The sequence below is a fragment of the Neofelis nebulosa genome, chromosome 3 (genome assembly GCF_028018385.1).
Source record: "Neofelis nebulosa isolate mNeoNeb1 chromosome 3, mNeoNeb1.pri, whole genome shotgun sequence".
In the NCBI taxonomy this organism is placed as follows: Eukaryota; Metazoa; Chordata; class Mammalia; order Carnivora; family Felidae; genus Neofelis; species Neofelis nebulosa.
Window position 1 is genome coordinate 6820754 of NC_080784.1, and position 23557 is coordinate 6844310.

The 23557-nt window shown below is 41.6% G+C and overlaps 2 protein-coding genes across 4 annotated transcripts in view; one reads left to right on the forward strand and one right to left on the reverse strand.

Annotated features, from left to right (window-relative positions):
• The first annotated feature begins 798 nt into the window (after positions 1–798).
• MCPH1 (microcephalin 1) overlaps positions 799–23557 on the forward strand; it is a 273841-nt gene continuing 251082 nt past the window's right edge. The window contains exons 1-3 of one of the 3 annotated variants that reach the window (XM_058719857.1): positions 799–1152; positions 2442–2533; positions 11434–11552. In XM_058719857.1, coding sequence (XP_058575840.1) covers positions 1113–1152; positions 2442–2533; positions 11434–11552 — 251 coding nt within the window. In that variant the 5' untranslated portion in view covers positions 799–1112. The remainder of the gene's footprint in view (positions 1153–2441; positions 2534–11433; positions 11553–23557) is intronic. The other 2 variants (XR_009258870.1, XM_058719856.1) reach the window with 2 other exon arrangements.
• On the reverse strand, positions 6809–7285 carry LOC131508110 (ubiquitin-conjugating enzyme E2 variant 2-like). Its single transcript, XM_058723350.1, has one exon. The coding sequence runs from the start codon at positions 7283–7285 to the stop codon at positions 6809–6811; it is 477 nt and encodes a 158-aa protein (XP_058579333.1).

Here is a 23557-nt window from a genome sequence, read left to right on the forward strand (position 1 = left end):
AGACTCGGCTCTCCCCGACCCCGCAGGGTCTGAGGTCCAGCGTACCTCCGGCAGGCACCTGAGGTCTAGGGTTCCCCCCCCACCCCAGAGGGGTCAGAGACCCGGATCCCTGTCGCCCCGCCTCCCCGCGGGATTTGAGTCCCAGCGTCATCCCAGTGGAGCCTGAGACTCGGCTCTCTCCCCTCTCCCAAGTGGGCATTTTAAGTCTGGGGTTCCCCCACCCCCCAGCGAGGTCTTTAGCCACCCCACCCCCCCAGGGCCTGAGGTCCAGTCCTGCGGGATCTGAGGTCCGGGATACCCCTAGCGGGGTCTGAGACCCCGATCCCCTTCACCCCCCACCGCACTCAAGATCTGAGGTATCGCCCTACTGGAGTCTGAGTTCCGGTTCCCCTTCGCCCTCCAAGCCCCCGCAGGATCTGAGGTCCAGGATTCCCCCCGATAGGATCTGAGGCCCGGGGTTCTCCCACCCCCCCCCCCCTCCGCAGGATCCGAGGCCCGGGGTCTCTAGAGGTGCCCCTGGCCCCACGAGCTCTCGCGCACGCCGAGGAGTAGAGAGGTCTGGCTCTCCGAACCGGAACTCCGTGCGCCGACTACAGGGCGGCACACGAGGACTCGGTGCGCGCGGGGTGAGGGTGAGACTTCGCTGTAGGAGATTCTGAGCAGTTATCTCTCGGAAGTCCCATCCGGCCTGCGACCTAGGACTGTGCCTCCTAAGCGTCCGCCGCTCCCTGGTGCGCCAGATGTGGCTCCGGGAAGCTTCCAAGTGTCCTTACGGAGACAGAAGGGTTTGATTCGGGGTTTTTGGGGGGACACCCGTCCTCGTAATTTCCGAGAGGACCGAAAGACTCGCAGAGGGGGACGCTGACCAGCGTTATTAGGCTGCTGGACGAATCCGAGTCTGGGCGCTGGAAAAGCCCCTCGGTCTCCTTTAACGCGAGCTGGGACTTTACCAACGCTCCTCCTCCCCCGGCTGTTTAGAAAACGCGGATTAGCACATTTCCTCAGAGCCGGAGGGGAGGGGCGCGCGTCAGACCTGCGCATGCTCAGTGCCACCCGCTCTTGGCTAGCGCGGCCTGGGACGGTGCAGCGGGTTCGCGCGTTGCGGGTCTCTCATGGAGGCTCCCGGGACGCCAGGCGGCGGGGTCTTGAAAGGTGAGGGGAATTCCCGCACTCTGGGAGTTGAGTCGGAGGCGGCGGGCGGGCTTGAGTGCGGGCGCCCGGATCTCGGCGAGCGTGTGGACGGAGCTCGCGGGGCTCGTGGGGACGGGAGCTTGGCCTTTCCGGAAGTCAGCCCGGCATCCTGTGGAGGGAGGCTGCCCCCGTGTGCGGTGTTCTCACCGTCCCTGTGGAGAGTGGGGGGCTGTCACCGTCCCTGTGGGGTGTCCCTGTGGGGAGTGGGGGGCTGTCCCCGAGTCCACTACCGTCACCGTCCCTGTGGGGTGTCCCTGTGGGGAGTGGGGGGGTGTCCCCGAGTCCACTACCGTCACCGTCCCTGTGGGGTGTCCCTGTGGGGAGTGGGGGGGCTGTCCCCGAGTCCACTACCGTCACCGCCCCTGTGGGGTGCCCCTGTAGGGAGTGGAGGGCTGTCCCCGAGTCCAGTACCGTCACCATCCCTATGGGGTGTCCTTGTGGGGTGTCCCTGTGGGGAGTGGGGGGCTGTCACCATTCCTGTGCGGTGTGGCGGGGACTGTCCCCGAGTCCAGTACTGCCATCATCCCTGTGGGGTATCCCTGAGTCCAGTACTGTCACCGTCCCTGTGGGGTGCCCCTTTGGCGAGTGGGGGGTTATCATCCTGTGGGGCATGGAGGCGACTGTCCCCCAGTGCGGTGCTGTCACTGCCCCTGTAGGGTGTGGGGGCTGTCCTTGAGTCCCGTGTGTCACCACCCTCTGTGGATGAGGGGGGCTGCCCCCCTGTACACAGTGTAAAGTCGGGTGGTTGTATGGTCCTTTGTGGAGAACATACTCTTCACTAGGAAAGTTGAGCACGGTTTGGGAATTTGGGGAGTTAAGCAGGGTTTAGGAATTTGGGAAGAGCATCCAGGGTTAAGAAGGTAAGCCCCACATGCGCATGAATAAAGCTGTTCCTGGCTTGAAGTTTTAAGAACCATAGTAGCACTGATGCTGTTTGGCGTAGGTGTTTGTTAGAAGAAGCTTTAAATTTACTTTTTGATGTAAGTAGAACAAGATGAAAATCTGTTGAAATCCTTGGAGAGGAATGTTAGAATTTCAAATATATTACATGTCGTGGGTTTAAAAAAAATTTTTTTTTTTAGTATTTGTTAATTTTTGATAGAGAGAAAGAGAATCCCAAGCAGGCTGGGAGCTGTCAGCTCGACGCCCAGGAACTGTGAGATCATGACCCGAGCGAAGTCCGATCCTTAACCCCCCAGCCACCCAGGAGCCCTAAATCGGTTGCGTGTCAATATCTTGTTTGTTTTCAGATGTAGTGGCCTATGTTGAAGTCTGGTCAGTAAACGGAACAGAAAATTATTCGAAGACATTTACAAACCAACTTGTGGACATGGGAGCAAAGGTGAGAAAGTCATTTTCCCCCGGCTGCGCGTGGCAGTCCTCTTTACGTGATAGAAATACTTGGATTTTCTTGTTTTGGGAGTTACTGCTTAGAACATGAAGGAAGAGGGGCGCCTGGGTGGCTCCGTCGGTTAAGCGGCCGACCTCGACTCAGGTCATGATCTCGCGGTCCGTGAGTTCGAGCCCCGCGTCGGGCTCTGTGCTGACATCTCAGAGCCTGGAGCCTGCTTCCGATTCTGTGTCTCCCTCTCTCTCTGACCCTCCCCCATTCGTGCTCTGTCTCTCTCTGTCTCAAAAATAAATAAACGTTAAAAAAAAAAATTAAAAAAAAAAAAAAAGAACATGAAGGAAGAAGGACAAAGACAGTGGGTAGGTGGCAGGTGGGCCACGTTGCATGATAGGACCACATTATAACAGTAAGATTACAGAACAGTTGGTTTTGTGGGTGATGAGAGGAGACTCTAGGATAGACACGGGGCTTCTGCCATTGGTTAATTGGATGCAGGATGTTGTTGGCCGAAGTGAGAAATATAGGAGGAGGAAGAAATCTTTTAAGGGAAAGATTGCGAATTTGGGCCTATTGAAAACATCTGACGGATGTTTGGATCCACACATAGGGAATTTGAGATAGTTAAGGCTAGAGATAACACTTTAGGGGCAAGACCCTGTGGGCCAGGTGTCATGGCTCAGGTGTTTAGGATGAAAGGTGCTGAGAGTGGAGCCTATTTAGTGTGTGGAGTACACGTGATGGGAGCCCTGGACCCAGGGATGAAAGGAGAATGCCAGGAGATTCTGGAAAACAAGTCTGCACGTCAGAAGAGGGATGAACCTCAAAGATGGAACTTTAAAACCATTAACTTGGTGAGAAGATCGTTGAAGGCAGGGCCAGAGTTTAGGCTGAGGCAAGAGAGGCATCCAGGGTGTAAAACCCAGGGCAGCATTCACCTATGGGCAGAGAGGGTACTTCTAAATTTTGTTGTCTTAGTCCCTTCCCTGATGGAGAGATCAAAGGCTTTGTTTTGATACCTGCTGCATACTTGGGCTAAAACAAATTACACTGGCTGCGAAAAAGGCCGTGGAGTGTGGGAGCTGACAAAATGGCCTTTAATCGTAGTATTAAGGGGTGCCTGGGTGGCTCAGACTGTTGAACGTCCGACTTCAGCCCAGGTCTTGATCTTGTGGATTGTGAGTTCGAGCCCCGCGTAACGCTCTGTCCTGACAGCTTGGAGCCTGGAGCCTGCTTTGGATTCTGTGTCTACCCCTCTCTCTCTGGCTCTCCCCTGCTCATACTCTGTCTCTCTCAAAAGTGATAAACTTAAATAAAAAAAAGAGTAGTATTAAGATCTTAGATCTCCTTGGATCTTTTTGTTTTTCTCTTTTTTTTTTTTTTTTCTTTAAGGTTGTTTGTTTATTTTTGAGAGAGTGAGAGCGAGCAGGGGAAGGGCAGAGAGAGGGAGAGAATCACCACGCTGTTGGTGCAGAGTCTGACGCGGACCTTGAGATCATAACCTGAGCCAAGACCAAGAGTCCGACGCTTAACTGGCTGAGCCCCGCCAGGCGCCCCTGTTTCTCACCTTTTAATTGAGAAAATTTTCAGATAGAAAAGTTGAACAGAGTGACTCAATAATTTTTTTTTTTAACGTTTATTTATTTTTGAGACAGAGAGAGACAGAGCATGAACAGGGGAAGGGCCGAGAGAGAGGGAGACACAGAATCGGAAGCAGGCTCCAGGCTCTGAGCCATCAGCCCAGAGCCCAACATGGGGCTCGAACTCACGGACCACGAGATCGTGACCTGAGCTGAAGTCGGACGCTCAACCGACTGAGCCACCCAGGCACCCTGACTCAATAATTGTTAACATCTTAACATACTTGTTGTGTCATCGTTTCTTCTATGCAGTATATTTACGTGTGAAAGTGTTTTTTCCTAAACTGTTTGAAAGTAAGTCCCAGATAAAATTTGCCCCCAAATAGGTTCAGTATGTATCCTCTGAAAACAAGCAGTTTTCCTGTGTGATAGGCCATTTTCACATCTGAGGGAGACAGCGATGGTTCCGACTTGACACCTGTTACTTCTAGCAGCGTTCGAGAGCCCCACTGCCAACTGTACTTGGTTTTGTCTTTCCTGTCCGCATCTGGTGCGCGTGTGGTGGTATATCATCATGGCTTGAAATTCTATCTTTCTGCATGTTTTCGTATATTTATTTTGAGTCTGTCCAGGGCTCCAGCTCTTAATTTCCATTGGGTTTTTCCTTCTTGATTTGTAAGTATTCTCTCTATTTTTCAGTTGACCAGAATCTTTTCTGACCATATGAATTGCAAGATTTTCAGTTAACTCTGTGATTTGTCTTTTCATCTTCTCTATGGTATCTTTTGTCGATAATTGTAACCCAGATTATTTCTTTGTGGTGAGCTTTGTTGTGTGTGTCTTGTTTAAAAAAACACAACTGTCTGTGCCTATACCAAGGTTATGAAGATTTCTCTTGTGTTATTTTCTGAAAGCCTTATCATTTTGCCTTTTACATCTAGATTTACGGTGCATCTGGAATTGGTTTTTATACATGGTATGAAATAGTTGTTTCATTTTTTTCCATGTGAATATTCTTTTATCTTAGCACCATTCATTGATAAATCTCCTTTAATTGGTCTCCGAAGTAATACCTTTGTCATCAGTCAGATCACCATATGTTGCTGTATCTGTTGTCATGAGACAAACTAGTCTTAAGTGTTCTTTATAATGAAACTTCAGAAGTCTTTCTTTTTTTTCCTTCAAGGTGTCTTGGCTGTTCTTTGACTTTTGCTTTTCCAAATATATAAGAATCAGTTTATCAATGTACAGCATAAAGCTTTTAAAAAATTTTGAATGGGATTAGGATTGATAAAAATAGACCAGTATGGAGAGAACTGACATTTTCATGAAATTGAATTTTCCAGCCCACGAACCTGTATGCCTTTTTTGATTTTGGTTTCTTTAATTTCTTTAAGTAATGTTTTATAGTTTTCTCTGGGCAGTTTTGATGCTATTATAAATGGCATCTTCTGGGGCGCCTGGGTGGCTCAGTCGGTTAAGTGTCTTACTTCGGCTCAGGTCATGTTCTCACAGTCCATGAGTTCGAGCCCCGTGTTGGGCTCTGTGCTGACAGCTCAGAGCCTGGAGCCTGTTTCAGATTCTGTGTCTCCCTTTCTCCCTGACCTTCCCCAGTTCATGCTCTGTCTCTCTTTGTCTCAAAAATAAATAAACGTTAAAAAAATTTTTTTTTTTAATAAATAAATAAATTGCATCTTCTAAATTCCTTTTTCTGTTACTGGTATATAGAAATAGTTAATTTTTGCATATCTGCTTTGTGTCCAGAAGACTTGGCAAATTCATTTATGAGATAGGGGTTTTTAGGATTTAAAAAAAGTACACAATTGAATATTATGTGCACATAATATTCAATTTTTTGAATTTTATTTCTATTTTTTTCTAATTTTATTTCTATTTTTCTAATCCTCATACCTTTTATTTCTTGATGTACTGCGCTGGTGAGGACCAGTGTTGAATAGAGTGCATATATCAGGCATCTGTCTGGTTCCTCTTCTCAAGAGAAAACCTTTGAAATTTTCACTTCATGCAGTTTTTTTTCTTTTTACATTTTAAGACTAACTTTAATCTTGAAATCACATATCTATATACCTGTTTCCTTTTTTGTTGATTTCTCTTAAATGCATGTTTTGTCAGACAAAGATTGTAAACAAATATTTACCATGTCTGTTACATGTAACACACAGGAATGGCTTTTAACAGATACTCATCGGCTTCCCCACAACATTTTTTTATTATAAATACAGGTATCAAAACAATCTTGAACATATTTTTGATACTACTAGTGGTCAGCACCAACACCGCTTCAAAAATTAACACAATTTGTGACAAGATTCGTTGTACCTGCTACTTTAGACAATTTCAACTTGAATCTCTTTCACTAAGCAAGATGGGTAAAGCATGCCATTTCTGTTTTTCCTTTTTGAGATTTTTTTACTTTTCAGAAACACACATGCTTCCACAGCATCTGACTCTCCATGCTTTCATCTTGTAAACCTGAATTCTGAGTACTCCAGGTTTATGGTTAAATGACAGTGCCTTTAACAAGAGAAAAAAAATGGTGCTGCATTTTTCCTCCTGTAAGCTGAAAATATAATGGTGTACATATATTAAATATATTCTCACAAATTTCCAGGTCATGTTTACCAGCTGGAATTCTTTTACTTAATGTGTGGGTATTTTGCATTGTCATTTAACATGAGTAGAAGGTTGTTGATTTAAGACAAGTTTGAGATCCACTAAAATTAATTGTTGTATGTCCTTCTGGTGGCTGTGGAAGCTTCACATTTTCTTTGGACATCATGAGACGTCTTAGCTCTTGAAGTACTTTAATGCTATATGAATTTTGCCATTTTGCTGACACTGGTATACTCCGTGCACCCACTATTCTACTGGAATTATTAATTCCATTCATATTAATTTTGGTTACAAATCTAACTGATGGAGGAGCTTCTTGGTGTTTAGGTCCACATTCTACTTTCAAGCTATATATTGTTTTTGTCCATGGTGGTCCAATAATCATGCCTTCCCACCTTAGAGGTGTCATATCTTCATCATCTTCAAGGCCCCAGCTAACCATACCATCGCCTACTCCTTTTTGTCCTTCTTCAAGTTCTTCCAACAAGCGAAAATTACGAGGAGGAACTTTAACTCCTGTGGAGGCCACCATCTTCTCCTGTAGCCCCACCTAATGCAATTTTTTTTTTAATTGGAGTGTAGTTGACCTACATATTATATTAGCTTCAGGTTTATAACATAGAATTCCACACTTAATATATATTATGAAATGGTCACCAGGGTAAATCCAGCTACCATCTGGCACCAAAGTTATTACAGTACTATTGACTGTATTCCCTATGGTGTACTTTTCATCTCCATGACTTATTTTGTAACTGAAAGTTTATACCTTCACATATTTTGCCCATTTCCTCACCCCTCTATCCTCTGGTACCCACCAGTTCTCTGTATCTATGAGTCTGTTTTGTTTTTTAGATTACATATATAAGACATATTGTATGCCTAATGCAGTTTTTTTTAACATCAGGTCCTAATTTGCTAAGAGTTTACTTCATGAATCCACTTTTTGATTTCATCAAATATGTCTTCTGCACGTAGTGAGATGATCTTAAGATTTTTACTTTGTTAGCGTAGTGAATAACCATTTATTTCAATGTTAACCAACTGCGTAGTCATGGAATAAACTCAAGGGGTGGGGTTGTATTACCCTTTCTTTATAATTGTTGGTACAGTTTTCTTTCTTTTTCTTTTTTGCAAATATTCAGGGAGTGATACTGGCTAGTCATTTTCTGTTCCTGTGGTTTAGTATTAGTGTGCTGGTTTTATAAAACAAGTTGCAGAATTGTGACTCTTTTATTCTAAGTTGGTATGGTTTGATATTATTTATTTTTAAAATTTTTGATATAATTTGCTGATGAAGCCAACTAGTCCTGGAGTTTTCTTTGTAGATTTTTAAAAAACTTTCTGTTACAGTTTTTAATTTGTTTGAAAACAGGATTATGCATTTTTTCTATTCTTATAAGTGATTTTAGAAGGCTGGTTTTTTTTCTTAGAAATGTATCCATTTTATCTAAATTTTTCAAATTTATTGGATCAAAGCTATTCATAATATTCTGTTTGAATCTTTTATTTTTATTTATTTATTTATTTATTTATTTTAATTTTTTTTTTTTTCAACATTTTTTATTTATTTTTGGGACAGAGAGAGACAGAGCATGAACGGGGGAGGGGCAGAGAGAGAGGGAGACACAGAATCGGAAACAGGCTCCAGGCTCCGAGCCATCAGCCCAGAGCCTGACGCGGGGCTCGAACTCACGGACCGCGAGATCGTGACCTGGCTGAAGTCGGATGCTTAACCGACTGCGCCACCCAGGCGCCCCTCTGTTTGAATCTTTTAATGTCTTCATGATCTATAGTGATGATACCTTCTTCATACTGATAGTGGTTATTTGTGCCTTCTCTCTTATTTTCCTTATAACATTTATCTGGGTTTTACTGACTTTATTAGTTTCTCCAAAGAACCAACTTTTGGTGTTCTTGATCCTCCTTTTCATTTGTATTAATTCTGGCCTTATTTTTATAATCACCTAACTCAGTCTTTGGTTTTAATTAGTTGCTCTTTGTCCAGCTTTTTCAGATGGGTGCATTGATATTCACCCTTCTTTTTATATATGCATTTTTTTATGACATTGTTAAATTAACATTTGTTAACTGGAACTCAAGGTGCTGAGTGGTGAACACAGTTCAACAACAAGCCATAGAGAAACTGAAACAGTTTATTGTTAACAGGTCCTGGAGGAGGTACATGACATACCTGGAGGGGCCACATGGGGAGGGCAGGGCAGGGTGCAGCCAGAGAGAAGGCAGGGCTCAAGGATGGATGCTTTGGGCTTCCTAGGCTGGGAATGGATTAGTCAATTCACATCAAAAAGTAAGGTTTTGGTAGCTTCATGGGATCTTATTTAAGGGGTACACAAGGGGAAGGACCTTGGAGGTGAAGGAGATGGTTGGTCACAAGGTTCCCCTGGGGAACTGACATTTGCTTGTGACTGGGGGCTGCTATCTAGGGTGTGTGCTTGCAGGAGGGGTTAGTGCTGGTTTAAGACCCCTGCAGGCTGCTTGGCCAAACAAAATGGATGCCACGACAGCAGTACCCTGGAGTAGCTTAGCTAAACTCTCCACAGCATTGTACTTCTCCATTTCTCCTGAAGCTGGGCTTTCCCTGTGTTCCACAAGGCTTTGTTGGGTAAGTTGCAGCATCTAGGTCTGCTTTTCTGTTTTATCTAGTGGTTTATGTTCTCACTTCATCTCTAGATAAGCTTGATATTTTGTTGTTGGACATTTTTTTGTTTTGCTTTTGTTTTTTAGTTGAGTATTGTATATATTTAAAATTGTTCAGCATTAGTTTGAGACCTAGAATTGTATTTTCTTTTTTCAAAATAGATTCACGTTGGCTTCAGTCATGATGCTTTTAGTGCTCATAATCCAGGATTATCTTAATCCAGTTGCAGGATTGGAGATTATTTAAAACTGGACTGTAGACCTGTGTGGGTCCCTGTAGGTGTGGTTCATCCTTGCTTCTCTATCAGCCCTTTGTGGTCTCCATCCAAGATGTGAGGGCTTTGCCAGATTCCCTTTTTCCATTCTGAGGCCGGCAGTCCAATTTTTGTTCCCCTTGTCCTCAGAGGCATTTAGAAGTGCTATGCAGTGTTTGCTAAATTTGACAAAGCCCTAGGAAAAGAATAACCCAGAATGCTAAACTCTTCTGATTGTGTCCGTCTGTACCTAGAATCTTGGCTCAGTAATAATCCCTCACTGCCTCAACAGCTCTCCGTGGCCTTCTGGTAGGTAGGTAGACAAAGAGATATGTTTGTGTATTTTATCAAAACAATACATAGATGTTGCTTAAAAGGGCAATTGTGCAGTGCCGTGAAGTTCATAGTAAAAACAAAGAGAAACCAACAATCCTTTGGTCTACACTTCTCATTCTGTTTTTTTAAGGCAGCCTTTTTCAGATCAGTTTTATATTTCTTTTGATATTTACCTTTATATTTCCCAACAGTGTGCATATATTATCTTGATAAAATTAACTGTTGAAAGAATTATGTATTGGATGACTTCTATTTCTGGAAAGATTACATAGAAGAGGAAAATTTTTTGACCCTATGAGTTTGAACGTGCCTTTATTATACCTTTCTTTACCTTTGATTGATATTTTAGCTGATTGTGAAATGCTAGGTGTATATTATTTTTCCTTGAAGGCACTTTTCCATTGTTTTCTGACTTCCAGATTGCTTTTGGGAAGCTTGATGCCATTGTCGTGTCTCACTGTTGAGTGTGATTTATCCCCACCTTCACCTTTAAAGAATATTAAATCTTTCTTTACTCCGGCTCTACTAAAATGTCATGATAATATGCTCAGTGTGGCACTGCTTTCATTCTCATGCTGGGCCCTTAGGGATCCTTTTGATCTAGAATCCATGCCCTTTCATTTGAGAAGTTTTTCTTGGATTATTTCTTTACTGATTTCTTTCCCATTTTCTCTATTCTTGTATTTCTTCAACTATTCTTATTTAGCTCCTCATTCTCCTGGTCTGAGCTGATGTTATTACTTCTATTGCATCCATCTCCTTGTCTTTTTGTTGTCCTTCAGGGAAGAGTTTCTCAAGTATATTATTGTCCAGCATTTCTGTAGGCATTTTTTTTTTTTTTTTTTTTTTTTTACTTATGGCATGATATTGTTAATTTCCAAGAGCTCTTTAGTTTTCTGATCCTTTTAAAAAAATATTTTCCCCATCTTAGAGATAATTTTTCATGAGCACAATATCTTCTGAAGATTTAAATGAATGTTATTTTCTTCCAAATATGTTAAATAAGTGTTTTAATTTCATAAGTATTCTCTTTATTGTCTGTTTCCTGTGAATTTCATTTTGTTTATGTCTTTGGTGTAGAAAGCTTATCTTAAATGTCCTTAATTATCTGACTCGGCTCCCATGCTCTCTACTGAAAATGCGTTGCCAACTCTAACTCTTCACGTCAGAGGTTTTTTGAGAGGGAGTAGAGGTAAACACACGCATAACACACCATCCTAACTTGAGCAGATAGGTTTTTTAAGTGGCTTGGTGCATTTGTTAGAGTAGTTTTGTGTGACAGATTCTGAGAAATGGAATTGCTGGGGTGGGCAGTTTAGATGTTTTCCTTTTGACAAATATTGAATAAAGTGTCCTTTTTGATCAACTTTACTAATCCAATTGTTCATAAGTGGTAATTTACATTTTGTTTTCTGCCTTTTGTCTACAGGTTTCAAAAACTTTTAACAAACAAGTAACTCACGTGGTGTTCAAAGATGGATACCAGAGCACTTGGGACAAAGCGCAGAAGAGAGGGGTGAAGCTTGTCTCGGTACTCTGGGTCGAAAAGTGAGTAGTTTATTTTTTCTCTGTATTTTTTCTCTGTATTGAGTATAGGTCAGATGTGGAGATAGTTCACATACATCACAGAACCAGATAAAATTTGATTTGGTCTTTTCTCTTGCCTTAGTTGGGCAAGTCATTTAATACCCTCAAGCCTCCATTTTAGCAGCTGAAAATGGATGTAGTAGAATCCACAGCCCTGCCTACGGGGAAGGTGACTGCGCAGGTCCTGGGACACGCACACCTGGTGTACCGAGGAGACAAGGGCGTGAAGGTGGTGCGGCCAGGGCTGCCAGACTGAAGTACCGCACACAAGGCCTACACAACCGATGTTCATTTCTCACTGTCCTGGGGGTTAGAAGCCGAGGTGAAAGTGTTGGCGGGACTGCTTCCTCCTGAGGCCGCTTTCCTTGGTTTGCTGATGGCTGTCTTCTCTCTGTCTGTGTCTTCTCCTGGTGTGTGCGCGCGTCTGTCCGTGGGTCCTAATCTCCTCTTATTCTAAGGATACCAGTTGTATTGGATTAGGGCCCACCCTAGTGATCTCATTTAACCTTAATTGTCTCTTTAAAGGCAGTATCTCCAACTATACTTGACACTTGGGGAAAAAAGTATTTGAACTGTGCAGGTCCACCTCTACATGAATTGTTTTTTCAATAAAATCAACATTTTTCGGAGATTTGCAACAATTTGAAAAAACTCACAGATAAACTGCAGCCTCAAAATACTGATGAAAATTAAGAAATTAGGTATTATTTTAAGAATACAGTATATAATACGTATAACACTACAAAATAAGTGTTAATCGCTTGTTATCAGTAAGGCTTCTGTTCAACAGGAGGTTATTAGTAGTTAAGTTTTGGGGGAGTCAAAAGTTACACATGGATTTTTGATTGCACAGTGAGGGGTTGGTGCCCCTAACCCCCATGTAGTTCAAGAGGCAACTGTACAGTCACATTCTGATGTACTTGGGGTTAAGGCTTCATATGAATTTTGTGGGGAATGTAGTTGAGCCCGTGACAGGTGCAGTTAAGGTGAGAAGTGGAGACTGAGGCCAGAGGGCAGTGGGGCATCAGATGACATGGGGCCTTGTGGGGTGTGAGGAGAGAAGTGTGTGGGACAGCAGCAGGAGAGTGGTTGGAGGCTCCTGAGCATCCAGCCTAGAGATGTCACCAGGACCATGGTGGCAGTGACATGGTCACGAAGAATGGTCAGATTCAGGATATATTTTTGAAGGTAGTGCCACACTAGATCTGAGGATTTGGATGCGTTTGTAGAGCAGGGGAAGAATCAAGGGTGACTGTGAGGTGTTTGGCCCGAAGAACCAGAAATACGGTTTGCTGTTTACTGAGACTGGGAAGGCCTCAGAAGCACCAGGTTTTGAGGGGCAGGTCATGAGTTCTATTTGGATATGCTGAATTTGGGGTGTTTATTAGACACCCCTGTGGAGATGTCAGGTAGGCAGTTGGATATATGAGTGTGGAGCTCCTGGGGGAGGTTGGAGATTAAAATGTGGGAGTCTTCTGTATACAGATGTTATTTAAAGCCATAAATCTGGCTGTGATCTCTCAGGAAGTGTAGATAGGGAAGAGAAGAGGTTCCAAGGTTGATCACTCTAGTGTTGGGGTGTTGAGGAGGAAAATGAGTGAGGATGGGATTCTAGAAAGCTGTCAAGGAGGGGATAATGATCAGCTGTGGCAAATAGGTTGAGTAAAGGCAGGTGCAGAACCTGACAGAGGGCTCAACCCCATGACCGTGAGATTATAACCTGAGCTGAAATCAAGACTCAAGACACTGAACCAACTGAGCCACCCAGGTGCCCGTAGATCTGTCCATTGTTGAATGGGATATTGAAATCTCCAAGCGTTACTGTTAAATTGATACTTTCCCCCTTAAGTTCTTTCAGGTTAGCATGTCTCTTCAAATTTTCTTAGTTTTCTTTCTCTGAAAATGTCCTTAATTCCATCATTACTTGTGAATCGTATTTTCCATGGATATGCAGTTCCAATTTGACAGTTTCTCTCCCACCCCGAATTACTTAAAGGTTTTTCCTGTAGTCTTCTGTCCTCTGGTGTTCTTTGAGAACCCTGTAGTCATTCAAATCATTTCTCCATTGTAAGTAGTGTGTCTTTTTTTCTCTGATGTCTTTCCACTTTTTCTCATGGTCTTTGGTTTTCAGAAGGTGAATGTAAGTGTTTAGGTATGGTGAGTAGATTCTTAGATTTTAGTAGATTCTGTGTATATTTCATTGAACTTTTTGAATATGTAAGGTTATGTATTGGTTTCTAAAAACAGGATTAGTTTTTGGCCATTATTTCTTCAAATATCTTTTCTGTCCCATTTCCTCCTCTTTTCTTGGTTACTCTAACTGTATATCAGGGACTGGTAAAGTTTTTCTTTAAAATGACAGTAAATACAGGCTTACCTTGGATATATTTTGGTTTTGGCTCAAGACCTCTGCAATAAAGCAAATATCGAATAAAGTGAGTCAGATGAAGTGTTTGGTTTCCCAGTGCATATGAAACTTAGGTTTACACTGTACTGTAGTCTTTTAACTGTGCAATAATGTTATGTTTAAAAAAAGTACATTCGTTAATTTTAAAAAATAGTTTATTGCTAAGAAAATGTTAATCTTCATCTGAGGTTTCCTCCAGTCAAAATCTTTTTGCTGGTCCAGGGTCTTGCTTGCCTCAGTGTTGATGGCTTGGCTTGCTGGCTGATCAGGGTGGCAGTTTCTTAAAATAAGACAACGTTGAAGTTTGCCATGTTGATCGGTCCTTCCTTTCACAGACAGTTTCTCCGTAGCACATGAGGCAGTTTGATAGCTTTTTGCCCACAGTAGAACTTCTTTCAGCTTTGGAGCCCATCCTCACAAAGCCTGCTGCTGCTTTCTCAACTCAGTTTATATCGTGTTCTAAATCCTTTGTTGTCATTTCAACAATCTTCACATCATTTTCACCAGGACTAGATTCCATCTCAGGAAACCCCTTTCTTTCTTCATCCACGTGAAGCAACTCCTCATTTGTTCACATTTGGTCATGAGAGCACAGTGATTCAGTCCCATCTTCGGTTCTACGTCTGACTCTCATTCTCTGGCTCCTTCCACCACGTCTTGCCTCTACTTCCCCATGAAGTCTTGAATTCCTCAAAGTCACCCATGAAGGTTGGAGTCCACTTGTTCCAGACTCCTATTTATGCTGATATTTTGGCCTCTTCCCCTGAGTCATGGATGTTCTTAATGGCATCTAGAGTGGTGAGTCCGATCTGGAAGGTCTTCAGGTTACTTTGCCCAGATCCATGAGAGGAATCACCATCTGTGGCATCTATAGCCTTGTGAAATGCATTTCTTCGATAGTAAGATGTGAAAGGTGAAATGATGCCTTGACCCACGGGCTGCGGAATGGATGCTGTGTTAACGGGCGTGAAAACCGCATCCGTCTCACCGTGCGCCTCCATCAGAGCTCTTGGGTGACCAGGCAGAGCACAGGCAGGTCGAGCGCAGGCGGAGTAGATGTAGCCCAGTTCCGAAGGGCCCGCGGGTTTTCAGAAGGGTACGTGGGCATCGGCTTGCACTTAAGGCACCAGCTGCGTTAGCCCCTGACAGGAGCGCCAGTCTTCCTTTGAAGCCCTGAAGCCAGGCATTGACTTCTCTCTGGCGGGGAAAGCTCTGTAGCATCTTGTTCTAACAGAAGGCTGTTTCACCGACTCTGAAAATCTGTTGTTCGGTGTAGCCACCGTCACGAATGATCTCCGCTGGATCTTCTGGAGAACCTGCCGCAGCTTCTGCGTCAGCACTTGCTGCTTCGCCTTGAGCTTTTATGCTACAGAGACGGCTTCTCTCCTTAATCCTCACCGACAAACCTCTGCTGGCCTTGAACTTTTCTTCTGCAGCTGCCTCCCCTCTCTCAACCTTCGTAGCATTACTGAGAGTTAGGGCTTTGTTCTGGATTAGGCTTTGGCTTAAGGGCATGTTGTGGCTGGTTTGATCTTTTATCCAGACCACTCAGACTTTCTCCATGTCGGCAATAAGGCTGTTGGCTTTTCTTATCATTTGTATGTTCACTGTCCTGGCCCTTTGAATTTCCTTCAAGAATTTTCCTTTGCATTCACAACTTGGCTAACTGCTTGGTGTAGTTTTTGGTCTGTTCTGGCTTTTGACATACCTTCCTCACTAAGCTTAATCATTTCTAGCTTTTGATTTAAAGTGAGAGATGTGTGACTCTTCCCTTCACTTGACCATTTAGGGGTCATTGTGGGGTTTATATTGTAATTGGCTCAATTTCAATACTGTTGTGTCTCAGGGAACAGGGAGGCCCGAGGAGAGGGAGATGGCCACACTGCTTGGTTGGTGGAACAGTCAGAACATACACATTTATCAAGTTCACTGTCTTACGTGATGGGTGTGGTTTGTGGCACTCCAAAACAATTACAGTAGTGATATCAAAGATCACTGATCACAGATCACTGTAAAAATATTGTATTGAAAGATTTTGAAATATTGGGAGTATTACCAAAATGAGACATGAAGTGAACAAATACTGTTGGAAAAATAGCGCTGATAGACTTGCTGTCTGTGGGGATGCCACACACCTTCCAGTTTGGAAAGGATGCAGTATTTGCAGAGCATATTAAAGCGAAGTAAGTAACATGAGGTGTGCCTTTATTGTAGGCTTTGTGGGCCATGTGGTCTTTATTCAGCTACTGAATTCTTGTAGTGAAAGGAGCCATAGAGAATGAGCAAACAAGGGGTGGCTATGTTTATTCTAAAACCAGGTGATGATCCACGTTGACTTGGGGGCCTTAGTTTGCAAATCCCTGCTGTGTAATACAGTCTTTGCAATTTCCCCACTTGACCCTGATGCCCTGGTGTTTTGTTATTTTTCAGTCATTTTTTTTCTTCACATTGACCCTCCTTCATGTTCATTGACTCTTTTCTCCATCAACTCCATTTTGTCATTAAGCCTATTTATTTAGTACATTTACTTCATGTATTTTTCAGTTCTGACATTTCCACCTGGTTCTTATGTCTGTTTTTCAGCTGAGATTTCTATCTTTGCTTTTCTTGTCTTTCCTTACATATGTATTTTCTATTCCCTTGCAAAGTATGGTGACGGTAGATCCTTTAATCACCTTGTCTGATAATTTCAGCATTTCAGGGTTGGCATCTATAGACTGTTTTTTTTTTTTCCTGGGAACGTGTCACATTTTCCTGGCTCTTAATGTGACCTTTTAACTTAGGGTTTTATTTTTGGACACTGTTAATGTTATGTAGGCTCTGCATTCTTTTATACTGCTCTGAAGATTGTTGATTTTGTTTTAGCACACAGTTAACTTGTTTAGCTCTAAAATTCAGAATGTCATTCTAAGACGTGTGTTGGACATTTGCTTAGATTCACTCAGTTCATCAAGCCTTGGCCACAGGCTGATGTCAGTTTGCCTTACGCACATGTAGATCAAGGGATCAGTCAGGGAAATGGCCTTTTCTGCTCCGAACTTAAGGTTCCTCTTCCCTGGCTTGTTTCCTGGATCCTTGCCTTATTCTCTGGTGGCCCTCCTTGCCAGGGCTTCTTCCCCTGGTTCCTTTGGCCAGAAAGACAGCAAGTTCTCCTGTCCATCACTCCCACACCTGCAGAGACTGCCACTGCCTTACCTCAGGGTAGAGACCCAGAAAATGTGGGAAAGCTGCAGGTTGTTTGCTTCCTTTGAAAATACGCCTTTTTGTTTATTTCTAAAGCCTTTTTAAAATTTTCACAATGTATGTATGACTTAATAGTGCATATGCAGGAGATTTGGTTTTTAGGACTAAAAACAAGTGGAACCTAGTTTTGTTTTTGTTTTTGTTTTTGTTTTTGTTTAAGCATCTGAAGCTAGTCTAATTCTTGTCCCCTTATAAATTATTTGATCTTTCTTCAAGGGGACCCAGGGGTTTTTTGTTTTGTTTTGTTTTGTTTGTTTTTTTCTTTAAAATCTAGTCGTTTTCTTTAGTGGGTTTTGAATTGATCCAGTTGTTGATTCTAATTCTAGGTTGGCCCTTTCAAGAGATTCAGGGCTTATTTCTGGAAAAACTTACTGTTTTATAGTTTTAATTACTACTGTTTTATTGTGTTGCTTTTCTCTTCAAGGGTTTCGATTCTATGTATGTTGGGCCTTTTTCACCTGCCTTTAATTTCAACCATTTGACTCTGAGCCTTTTTACTTCTTCCTGGATGTTATTTTTATTCTTCCCCCGATTTTTGTTTTTATTCAGTATTCTTTATTAAATTTTCATTTGGATCTTTTTCTTCTTTGGCATGTTATAATTAAGTCTTCATTTCTGACATGATTTTGTCTTCTTTTTCTTTCCTAAGTTTAATCCTCGTTTGTTCAGTGTCTTCCCGTTTTGTTATTGTCTTAATTTTTATATTTATGGTTCAAGAAATACCTCACACGTGTGGATGGATGGGTAGGTGAATGCATTTTCTCAAATACTTGTTTGACAGTATTTGATTCAGATGTGAGAGTTGTGTTACTTTCCTCAGCTTTGTTTTTATTTTGTTTTTTTAAAAATTTTTTTTAATGTTTTTTTATTTATTTTTGGGACAGACAGAGACAGAGCATGAACGGGGGAGGGGCAGAGAGAGAGGGAGACACAGAATCGGAAACAGGCTCCAGGCTCCGAGCCATCAGCCCAGAGCCCGACGCGGGGCTCGAACTCACGGACCGCGAGATCGTGACCTGGCTGAAGTCGGACGCTTAACCGACTGCGCCACCCAGGCGCCCCCTTTTTTTTTTTTTTAAAAATTTTTTTTTAATGTTTTTTATGTTTTTATTTTGATAGCAGGTGAATTTTCATTCACTGAAATGGTTTGATTTGCTTTTTCTTTTCCAAACAGTTTTATTCCAGATGTGCTCTGCTTTGTTCTATTCCCAGTAATTTTATAGGCAGGGCTTCTAGTTTCTGAGCACCATCTTACATCAGTTCTGCTGTCTGCATAGTTCCTTTTATGGATGATGTTGATGGTGAGGGGGGGAAGGGTTTGCCTTTTGTTTCTGTGGGATCCTTGAATATATTCCTCTTTGTTCCTTCACTGCTGTTTGTTCCAGGGTTACCACTCCTTCTCAATACAGTTGATTCTCCCCAGAATGAAGACTTTTCAGAGCCTGTCAGTTCTGGGCCTCTGCTGTAATGGGTGCTGTGAACTACTCCTGTTCTGTATTTCAGCAGTTAGTGCCAACTTTCTCTTTTTCACAGTTATTGAAATTCACAGTTTCACAGGTATTTTACCTGTATTTTATCTGAATGCTCCAGGCCTCTCCACACTGTTTATGGAATTGTAAGCCCTTCCCCTGCTTTCTGCATCCACCGGCTTGCAGCTATATTGGAACTTGGGTTGTTTTTCTACTTACAAGTTACTTGAAATTTTGATGAATAGTAGGTCAATGCTTTCCTTGCATTTGAAAAAAAATGTTTTTTTATGGGAGATTGTGGAGGAAGGCTCACAATGAAGCAGCTCCCTCATCTTACACAGTCCATTAAAATGTCCTGTTGAGTGTATCTCAAAATAGACCTCGTGGATCTTTATCTTTACTGTTCCCCCTTAGTCCACACAACCATCATCTTGCCTCATTACTGCAGAAGCCTGCTACTCGTCTTCTTTGGTTTCACCTCTTGTACATTTGCAAATGCAACACTTCTAACACATAAATCAGTTTTATCCTTCTTGCTGAGGTAAAGTGGCTTAGAATTAAGTGATTCCAAGCAGGGATCAGTGCACTATGGTGTGTGGGCTGAATCAGTTCACCACCTTGTTTGTTTGCTATGGCCCTTTAACTAACGTTAGTTTTTGCAGTTTTACGAGGTTGGAGAGAAAATAGAAGAGTATTTTCTGACACATGAAAATGACACAAAATCCAAATCTCAGTGTCTTGGAACACAACATGCACACTTGTCTGTGTATTATGAATGGCTGCTTTTGCACTACACCTGTGGAACTGAGTTGTAATACCGAGATTATATGGCCCACAAGACAAAAGTCCTCTGTCTCAACTCCTTAATTCCTATCTGTGCCATTAAAACGTATTTTGTTCATTTGTCTGTTTTTTAAATTTAATTAATTTATTTTTCCATCATGATAAGGATACTCTTTAATCCCCATCACCTATTTCCCTCATCCCTTCACCCACCTCCCTTCTGGTAACCATCGGTTTGTTTTCTACAGTTACAACTCTATTTCTTGGTTTGTTTCTCTCTTTCCTTTCTCTCTCTTTTTCCCTTTGCTTGTTTGTTTTGTTTCTTAAATTCCAGATATGAGTGAAATCATATGGTATTTGTCTTTTTCTGACTGACTTATTTTGTTTAGCATTCTACCCTCTAGTGCCATCCATGTTGTTGCACATAAATAAATAAATAAAAGTGTATTTAATTATTCTGAGATAGAACCAGTGGGGGAAGGGACAGAGAAATGGGGTGCAGAAGATCTGAGGTAGGCTCTGTGCTGACAGCAGAGAGCCTGATGCAGGCTCAAACTCAAAACTGTGAGATCATGACCTGAGTTGAAGTCAGTTGCTTAACTGACTGAGCCACTCAAGCGCCCCGTATTCTTTTCTTGGCTGAACAATATTCCATCGTATATGTACCACATCTTCTTTATCCATTCATCTACTGAGGGACACTTGGGCTGCTTCCAGAGTTTGACTATTATAAATAATGCTACTATAAATATAGGGATGTCCCTTTGAATTAGTGTTTTTGTGTTTTTTGGGTAAATAGCCAGGAATGTGACCCATTTTTCTGTTTGAGCTACCTGCCTACCTACCTAATCATGCATTTTGGTCTTTCCATTATGATGTAAACTCTGTAAGTACAGCCACCATGTTTGTCTTGTTCTAAGGTTGTATTTCCACTAAGTATCTGACACATTCTGGCTCATAGTAGGTGCTCAATAAGTATTTGTCCTATCAGCTAATGAACAAAGGAGGTTTTATTATATTAGCCTAGAGATATCAGAGAAAATTTCTTGGAGGAAGTGATGTGAGCTACCTGTTAGTTTGTATAGGAACATGGGGAGGGGGAAGGTACAGAAAAACAGACCTTTCCTGAAAACCTGAGGTTAATGGATATGCTTGGGTAGAAATGTAAACTGACAGGTGTCCTTGTACTAAAAAGAGGCCTCTCAGCTAATCCTGAAAAGGGAATTCTCACAATTTCTTCTCCTAAGAGTCCTGCCATCTTGCTTTCATTAGTGGTCTGTTCCCTAATTCCCTCTTTGCTTTATCCCCTCTCTCTTGTTTTTGCCCCTCCTGAGGGCTTCTTAAGGAGATCATGGAAACTCCAAAATTATTATTACCCAAGGACAACTTAAGCAAGTCCCTATTTATTTTATTTTATTTTATTTTATGTTATGTTATGTTATGTTATTTTATTTTATTTTATGTTATTTTATGTTATTTTATGTTATTTTATGTTATTTTATGTTATTTTATGTTATTTTATGTTATTTTATGTTATTTTATGTTATTATGTTTATGTTTAGAGTGTGCATGTGTGAGTGGGGGAAGGGGAGAGGAAGAGAGAAATCTCAAACAGGCTTCATGCTCATTCAGGAGCCTGATACTGGGCTTAATCCTACAGCCCTGGGATCATGACCTAAGCCAAAATCAAGAGTTGGACACTCAAATGACTGAGCCATCCAGGCACCCTTTATCAAGCCCCTTTAAAGTTAACTTAAACATAGGGTAGCAGAATGGATAAAAAAACAAGACCCATCTATTGCTGTCTACAAGCGACTCATTTGAGACCTAAGTATACTTGCAGATTGAAAGTGAGAGGATGGAGAACCTTCTGTCATGCTGATGGAGGGCCAAAGAAAATTGGAGTAGCCATACTTATATCGGACAGACTAGATTTTAAAACAAAGATGGAGAAACACAACAAATGGACCATAGGGGAAGGGAAGGAAAAATAAGATAAAAACAGAAAGGGAGGCAAACCATAAGAGACTCTTAAATACAGAGAACCATCTGAGGGCTCCTGGAGGGGAGATGGGTGGGGTGATGGATTAAATGGGTGATGGGTATTAAAGGCGGCACTTTCTGGGATGAGCATTTCATGTCGTATATAAGAGATGAATCACTGGATTGTTTCTGGAGCCAAGACTACACTGTATGTTAACTAACTTGAATTAAAAAAAAAATTAAAAATGATTTTACTAAAAATAATACAAATGTTTGTATAATTAAAATTTAAAGTATTGTTAATTCATTAAAGAAAAAGACTAACAAGATGAAGAAAGGCATTATATCATAATTAAGGGGGTTATCCATCAAGAAGATCTAACAATTGCGAATACTTATGCCCCCAGATAGAAGCACCCAAATATAAAAATCAATCACAAACATAAACTCATTGATAATAATACCATAATAGTAGGAGACTATTATTAATACCCCACTTACAGCAATGGACAGATTATCAGAGCAGAAAATCAACAAGAAAACAATGGCTTTGAATCACATACTGGATCAGATGGACTTAGCAGATATATTCAGAACATTTCATCCTAAAGCAGCAGAACACACATAATCTTCTCGAGTACACATGGAACATTCTCCAGAATAGATCACATACTGGGTCAGAAATCAGCCCTCACCAGATACAAAAAGATTGAGATCATACTATGTACATTTTCAGATCACAATGCTACTGTGAGATTTGAAATCAGCTACAAGAAAACATTTGGAAAGCCCTCAGATACATAGAGGTTAAAGAACATCTTACTAAAGAATGAATGGGCTAACCAGGAAATTAAAGAAGAAATAAAAATATATGTGGAAGGAAATGAAAATGAAAACATGATTGTCCAAACCCTTTGGTATGCAGCAAAGGCAGTCCTAAAAGGGAAGTATATTGCAAGAAAAGTCCCAAATACACAACCTAACCTTACACTTAAAGGAGCTAGAAAAGGAGCAGCAAATAAAGCTGAAAGCCAGCAGAAGGGAAATAATAAAGACTAGAGCAGAGATAAACAATATAGAAACAAAAAAACAGAACAGATCAATGAAACAAATCTGGTTTTTTAAAAGAATAAACAGTATTGATAAACTTCTAGCCACCAGACTTATCAAAAAGAGAGAGGACCCAAGTAGATAAAATTGTGACTCAAAACAGGAGAGATCATAACACCACAGAAATACAAACAATTGTAAGACAATACAATGAAAAGTTATGTGCCAACCAGCTGGACAATCTGGAAGAAGTGGGCAGATTTCTGGACACATACACTACCAAAACTGAAATATGAAGAAACAGAAAATTTGAACAGGCCTATAACCAGCAAGGAGTTATCAAAAATGTCCCAACAAACAAGAGTCCTTGGCCAGATGAGCTTCCCAGGGGGAATTCTACCAGACATTTAAAGCAGAGTTAATATCTATCCTTCTCAAGCTGTTCCAAAAAAATTGAAATGGAAGGAAGGCTTCCAAACTCATTCTATGAAGCCAGCATTACCTTGATTCTAAAACCAGACAAAGACCCCACTAAAAAGAATTACAGGCCAATATCTCTGATAAACCTGGATGCAAAAATTGTCAACGAGATACTGTACTAGCTAATTCAATTCAACAGTACATTAAAATAATTATTTACCACGATCAAATGGGATTTATTCGTGGGCTGCAGGGCTGGTTCAGTATTCACAAATTAATGTGATACATCACATTAATAGAAGAAAGGATAAGAACCATATGATCTTGTCAATGGGTGGAGAAAAAGCTTTTGAGAAAATATAGCATCCTTTCTTGATAAAAACCCTCAAGAAAGTGGGGATAGAAGGAACATATCTTAACATCATAAAAGCCATATATGAAGGCCTACAGCTAATATCCTCACTGGGAAAAAACAGAGCTTTCTGCCAAAGGTCAGGAACACAGCAGTGGTGTTCACTCTCACCACTGTTGTTCAACATAGTACTGGAAGTCTTAACCTCAGCAATCAGACAACAAAAAGAAATAAAAGGCATACAAATTGGCAAAGAAGT

Excerpts from the sequence above, each read along its gene's own strand:
- LOC131508110 (XM_058723350.1), bottom strand. The coding sequence starts at position 7,285 with ATGGTGGCCTCCACAGGAGTTAAAGTTCCTCCTCGTAATTTTCGCTTG.